Genomic DNA, 7,104 nt, shown 5'->3' with positions numbered 1-7,104 from the left:
GCTTCTTATATAGTATGTCCAGATGTACCACGTGACCCAAACTAGCCAATGGCGTTCAGGCCTGAGAGCGCCAATCCAACGAGATGAGGACCGCTCAGGCGCCAACCAATCAGTGGCTGACCGCCTGGGCGCCAACCAATCAGTGGCTGACCGCCCTGGAGGTCGAAGGATGCGTTCCTGGCAGGCAGCCATGACAGTTTGGGTAACGACCAAAATGTAAACAAACAAACAAACAGCCGATTCGGTACAGCTCTCTGGTCCATCTTTGCGTGTGTATTAAACGAGATAACGTGTGTACAAAGAGCAGTAGCCTATATAGGGTGGTAGTTGGGCGTGTTCCCTACGCCACCTTATGGGGGTACTACGCCTTCTTTTCACAAAAGAGTAACATATGAGATATTTTAACGAGTAAGTTTTCCTAGCGCCTGCAGCCCTACCACTCGATACAGGTCCCTAACCTCATCATATATGTCACCATAATGTGCAATCCCGTTAACTCGTTAAAAGCACTTTCAAGTTTGCCCCAAAAATCGATACAAAACCAATTTTTTACTGGGAAAAAAAGAATTCGGCTGAAAAATATAATCCTCTGTCATTTTTTTTTTTATCCGGTCGGAAATATATATTTTTTCGGCCGGAAAATGTTCATTTTTCAGTCGGAAAATTATTCTCCGGCCGAAAAAATATTCCAGCTGTTAGACTATCCGAGCTTTCTTTACGCACCTAATTTCATAGGATATTAATTTTTTTTCAGACCAATTGAAATTTACTTGGATTGAATAAACATTCTACTTCTCGATCATGTGATCACTCTTTACCAATTGAATTGCGTCTGGGATAAAGTTATTATATTGTATAAACAAAATAGATGTATACACGTTTAATGCAAAACTATTGCAGAACATAACATGGAAGTAAAGCAGTGTTCTCATAAATCTATGCCGGGGTAATGGCAACTGAGAAAGCACCCAACCAGTATTTGCTTGGGAAAAACTTCTGTACGACTGTGGCTCTGAAAAAGAAAAAAAGAAAAAGGATGTACAAATGTATTCGTATGAGGTCGTATTTTTTGTATGCATCTGTGTACGTATAACTGAGTCATCCTAAGCTTATTATGCGGGTGTAACCGTAGAAAACAAAAGCGTAGCTTTCATCATACAGTGTAAAGGCGTATTGACGTCACGTGACCTATCGATAGCATCCGAATCTCTTCAGAGATACTATCTTTTATGAATATTTTACATATTTTTTGTTATTATTCAGTGCAAATGTACCCATATTATTATACCTCAATTGTAATGTTTTATTGACAATTTTGTTATAGAATTTAGAGGTGGCAACCTTGTGTTGACCTTAAACATTTTGGATATATAAATTGTAACTTGTGTGCTATTACAAAAAAATGTCAGTGAATGTAAGTGTCTTCAAACGACCAATATCATTCATAAGCGAATCAAGATGGCATCATTATAAATTATAATTTAAATAGCGTTCTCGAGATATGTCAATTATTAGAACGCTATGTGTAGCATTAGTAGCCATCATAGAAGTTCAACGCGTTGAGGCTGTAATGATTTCTTCGTACCATTTTGTTCATGAAAACCAACGCTCACATAGCTTAAAGGCAAAGCTCCCTTATATTTATCTCATGACACAGTGTATACATAGTTTTTACATGTATTTATTATATCAGCGGTTTATGCTTGTAAGGGTTATATATGGCTCAGGCTCGGTTATTCCCTCGTAAATGATGAGGGAATCATCTCCGATCATTTGTATGATATTGGCCATTCGCGCTCAGACGAGTAAACTACATAAACATCTGTTTCCAAATTGACATATTGGCCTTAACTCTGAATGTCAATACATGGAAGTTTTCTTGTAAACATTATTTTTAACGCTGTATCATACATATTTATCTTTTTAGCTTTTTATATTTGAATAACCATGGCAGTGCAAGTGGTTTTGAGTCTGAGAACAGGTGATGTATAAGGACATTGGAGCTTGGTACTTTAGTTGGCCATTTGATGTGAGTATTTATGATTTTTCTTATAATAGTATTCCGTCTCAGCTCATTTTGTTTTACTTTCCTTAAAGCTGCATTCTCACAGATTAAACGTTTTGACAACTGTTGACAAAACATATGTTCGCAGATTTTCATATTTAAGTTCAAAAATGATATTTTATGCATTTTTCTTAAACCATTAGTAATTTGCACAAAACATCAATTTTTTAACTTAAATATAAAAATCTGTGATCTAATTTTTGTCAGCAGTCTTACTTAACTGGTTTCCATGGATTTTCGTAAAATTGGGTAGTCCCAAGACAAAAAATAAAAAAAGTTGTCAAAACGTTCAATCTGTGAGGCTTCAGCTTTAATGGAATGAAATTGAAAACAGAAAGAGTTTTTACTTTAGATATACATGTTCTATAAACTCTTTGCGGGGACCTGATAAAATCTATTTTTAGATTGACTTCTTTGGAAGTCATTCGAGATAAGCTGGGACCATTAATTAATAAAACATATATCTGAATAGATATTCTATGACAGTCTCAAATATTTGAATCAGCTATTGTTCAAAAACAGATACATGTTAATCACGAGACTGACATCAGTCCTTGTAAAACAAGGATCTCTATCTTTAATTTTATTTTATTAATAAACGCCCCCTTAAAATCCTCTGAAACCAACTACAAAGAGTCTAAACAGTATCGAAACAAAAGTATTTTTAATTATTTTGATTACAAAAATCATTCACAGTGTTTAAAATAATAAATAATATAGTTCTAATTGTACATTACCTGAAATAAAGAGTTCCAGCCGTTTCTTGGGGTGCTTTCCACGAGAATGACACCCGTGTCTTTTCTTTGTTGTTGATGTGTGTAATTGCAGCCTGTAAAATTGTTCCAACTTAGTTATTAACAAAATTAAATCAATTGAACCTAAGATCCTTTTTAAAGCCACATGAATCAAAGCCAACGAGAAATATACAAGGAGTAATGCAATCAAACACATTGCACAGATATCAATATGCCGTTATTTGTACATGTTGGGATAACCGCCTTAGATAGGCTTAGGACAACTAAGGGCGTTTTAGATGGTTATAAACTAGTTGTTTTTATTTTATTTTGGTTTCAGAGACTCTCTATTTGATGTAAAATGTATCAAATAAAATGAAAACCAGTTTTATCGTTTTATTTACGAAAACAAACACTGATTTTAAACTATCGAATCTCCCTCCGTTTTCATTAGTTCGTTCCATCCGAAACCTAGCTCACTTTGAAAAAAAGCATAGCGGAAAAAGATCCATCCGTGTGTTGAAACACCATTTTTGTCTCTTCGGTACCAGCATCAACTTGAAAATTTAGCAATTTTGAAACACTCACATAAAATTGCTATTTAAATGCTCAATGATATAAGTAAGCCGATTGTTAAGTTGAAAGTGTTTGCATTTTTAACAAACATAAGTACAAAACTTTGTATATTAAAACAAGATCATATGCTAAAACAGAAAATGTTGCTAGACCAACATACACTTGGATTTGTCAGAATATTAAGCTATCGTCTACTTGGTTATTTCTAGAAATCTACCATTTATAATTGTGTAACCATTGATTGTTTTCCAATTACAGTTATTGCAGCTGGTCATCTGCAAAGGGTTGTGAACAGCGGACGAAATGGACAGTGGACAAAAAGTTTTATAGATAACATACTAAACCAAGACATGATAAAGCTTATTCTCCTTTGAATATGATGTTATGTCCAAATCCCTCATTCTATTTATTTTACAATTCTTTACATGATACATATACCCCCGATTCCCGCCTCTGTCACATTCCGCCCATAGTGGATGAATATGCATCAAACATACCAGTTGCACAACGAGAGAGTGGGGTCATAAAAGGGCAATACCAAACTTTCCATTCCGAAATATACATACATATCAAATTTTATCACTATGGTTTAATTGATCTAAAACTATGAGTTAAAATCCTTATGTCTATTTTAGTTACAGTGACCTACACCTTGACCCCAGCTGCACAATTTAATATGCAGTCTAATACCTATTTGTACTTATTTGTAAACGCCATGCTCTTTATGCATACTTTGTATTACATGTATGGCAAGGATCATATCTTTTCTATGCATAGCGGCAAAAACGCCGAAGATGCAACACGTTATATACTAGTAACATTTTTTATGTTATTTTTCTTGGTTCTGAAGCATTAATTTAACGAAATAAGGTTTGACACAATAATCCTGCTTTAAACGCTATTTTACAAGTTATGGGCCATAACTCTTAATGGAAAAACCATACGATTCGTTACACCACCCTCATTAGTTTCGGAAATATTTGAGGCAAATGGATGCATGCTTTATATTCTTTTCAAAAGGGTCATATCTATGCACCTCTAAAATAAAGCGAAGAAACCCACAAAACGGATTATCAATCATGTAAAGAATTGAACCTCTGGCTTTTACTCTTAAAGAGGTACGCTCGACACAGTATCGCTTGCTATATAGTCTATTTTTAATTAAGTAAATGGCCTTAATTACCGATGCACTAACTAGATACAGCCGCACATGATGAACTTCATGGACTGCTTAACATTCCTGTAACGTTGTATCACTTTGGCTGCTATGAGAGATTTACGCGCGACATAAGATTGAATGCTCGATGGGATACTTTTTACTAAGTCAATGGCCATAACTCTGGTCTATTGGGGTGAAGCAACACAGAAAACCTCAGATGCACAACTTCACATGCTGGGTGACATTCCTGTCAAGTTTTGTGACCTTGGCTCTTATAATTTTGGAGAAACGCGCGATACAATAGTGTAGGCTCTAAGATAAAGAACCATAACTATTTTTGGGTGCAGCCACAACACTCAAGGTATACAACTCCACTTGCTACTTAACATTTCTGTAAAGTTTTCTTCACTATTATTCTTTTGGAGATACGCGCGGCAAAAATGGTTCAAACGGACGAACGGAAGGACGGACAAAGTATTCATTCAGTTTAAAAAAGACTACAATACTTTTTTAAGTAGGATACTTGTCTATTTTAGTTATTGAACTCCCACCACCTTAACTCTAAGAAACGGTAGCCAGGCCAATGTCCTAACCACCTTTACAACCATAAATGGATATGGAGTAAGTTTTATAAGAAATTGTGCCTGGTAGCCTGTAGTTACGATGGCCTAAACATAGACTTGTGCATTGTTCGTTTCAAGTGTCGTAGTACAAACGATTGAACGTACACTAATTACTGTAGTATTTTTTTTGTTTTGTGTAAAAAATGCTTGTTTATCTGGATTTGCAACTGCGCGTTAAATGCTGTTTGTCATTTCAAATTGACGAAATTAAGAATAGTTAGCATGGATATACAAAGACTCCGAAATCTCTTTACTTGCACATACAGGTTGGAGCATTTTTCGAAGAAACGCAATAATATTATTTTGATATCATTTAAGACATACAATAAAAAGCAAAACAAATGCTTGATTCAATGTTGGATAATTCATCAGTTACTGCTTTGAAGCAAGCCAAAAGTAATACTCACTAAGCCGTTAACTTTTACCTACAATAAACATTTCCGAAACATATTGTAGACTGTATTTTCTTATTAGCGTTTCGAGCCCGTGTCATTTTTAATAAATAGAATTGTCACCCCTGTTTGAGGCTGTCTTGTTTAAATTTCCTCGGCAGGACAAACTGATTTTGTAATAGGACGTTCAGGTATGAATTTACTTATGAATTGGTTTTAATTAAAAAAAAATACTTTCAAAAATGATACTGATTTACCATAGACCTGTAGTAAATGTCAGTCTTTTAGTGCTTTCGGTGCATTGATTTGATCTTTCACATCAACAATGGGTTTGCATAAAAAATAATGTTAGTATATTAATACACGATTTTTTTCGAGTACATTTTATCTCCATGACTTACGTTTCCACAGACGTGTTTCTGTATGGACGAATCCAGGGATACAAACTCTCCTACTGCCTCTTCCTCCTGGTCCACACTATTTTGAGTTCCAACTTCGATTAGAAATCCTTTGAACATTCCGTCTGATCCAGCTGGTCCATACAGCTCGCCTATAAAAACACCACACAACTTAGATTCTTTTATATGTCTGAAAACTGTCGGCACATGAACTTAGCGTTTCAAGTTGTTAATGAATTGAATGATCGTGGCATTAAGTCCACCCAAATCCGTAAAGTGAATTTCAAATCAAGTGCAACATATCCAGACGATCTTCTCCCACAGGTAAGCTTTGCTAAGTTAATTGGCGAACAGTAGTAAGCTGTTTCTACATTTTGACTATGAACACATGTTAATTGCAGGGAGAAAATATTACTTAAATCAATACTAGAATCATACTTAAAGCCCCTTGGTTCTTAATCAACGTGTACATTCAATCTGAAAGATGGTACTTATACTGTTTTTAATCGTATTAGAATTAATTATTTACGTATGCTTGACACTTAATTATCAGAAAATCGGTCAAGATATTCACGAAGTAATTTTTTAGTCGTAACACAGATAACAATTCCACTATTGTCAGAATACATAACAAACACGAGATGAAATTTGAAAAAAAAAAATATGGACGAAATCTCTTACCAGTAACAGTGTCTCCTGGTTTGTAAGTTGTAGATGAAATGTTCAGCATGAAGGGGTTTGTCCCAGATGTAGTCGTGGGCAGGTGACCCGGTTTCATGCCCTTGCATGCGAGGTCCGGGGCTCCGTTTGGAAAACCCATCGTGGAACATACCATACATAAAGATACTAGTGTAAGCCTGATCATGGTAACGTTTAGAAATTTGCAAAAACTACCTATAAAATATATGAAAAATGTTCATGAAAGACGAAATCAATGAAGACACATGATTCGTTAGCCCTATATATACCGACCTTATCTGTGGCTCTGTTACGGACCATAGTGAGAACACGTGAGAGGCGCTGCAAAGTTATGTTAACGTTCTAATTAAAGGTGAAGTTTTCAGAACAACTGATACGCTAAAGTTGCTTTCACTTATTGACCTATATTTAATTTAAGATTAAAGATTCAAGTCTCAAAACACTATTAAGTAATTCGA

General features: G+C 35.1%; 1 protein-coding gene across 1 annotated transcript; it reads right to left on the bottom strand.

The window, feature by feature from the left end:
- Positions 1 to 867: 867 nt before the first annotated feature.
- Positions 868 to 6,855, bottom strand: LOC128236721 (putative defense protein 3). Its single transcript, XM_052951790.1, has 4 exons — positions 6,629 to 6,855; positions 5,951 to 6,099; positions 2,803 to 2,894; positions 868 to 1,012 (listed from the first exon to the last, which is right to left on the bottom strand). Exons 1-4 carry the CDS (start codon positions 6,810 to 6,812, stop codon positions 937 to 939), a joined length of 501 nt encoding a protein of 166 aa, XP_052807750.1. The 5' UTR covers positions 6,813 to 6,855; the 3' UTR covers positions 868 to 936.
- Positions 6,856 to 7,104: the final 249 nt, after the last annotated feature.

This window comes from Mya arenaria, chromosome 6, assembly GCF_026914265.1.
Source record: "Mya arenaria isolate MELC-2E11 chromosome 6, ASM2691426v1".
Taxonomy (NCBI): Eukaryota; Metazoa; Mollusca; class Bivalvia; order Myida; family Myidae; genus Mya; species Mya arenaria.
Note: the sequence above shows the minus strand (reverse complement) of the source record. Positions and strands in the feature narration are given on the sequence as shown.

Bases quoted from the DNA above. Each gene is read 5' to 3' on its own strand.
- LOC128236721 (XM_052951790.1), bottom strand. From the start codon at position 6,812: ATGATCAGGCTTACACTAGTATCTTTATGTATGGTATGTTCCACGATG. The intron at 6,100-6,628 runs GTAAGAGATTTC...GTGTTTTTATAG, and splicing joins ACCAGGAGACACTGTTACTG to GCGAGCTGTATGGACCAGCT. The intron at 1,013-2,802 runs GTAATGTACAAT...TTTCTTTTTCAG, and splicing joins GCTGGAACTCTTTATTTCAG to AGCCACAGTCGTACAGAAGT.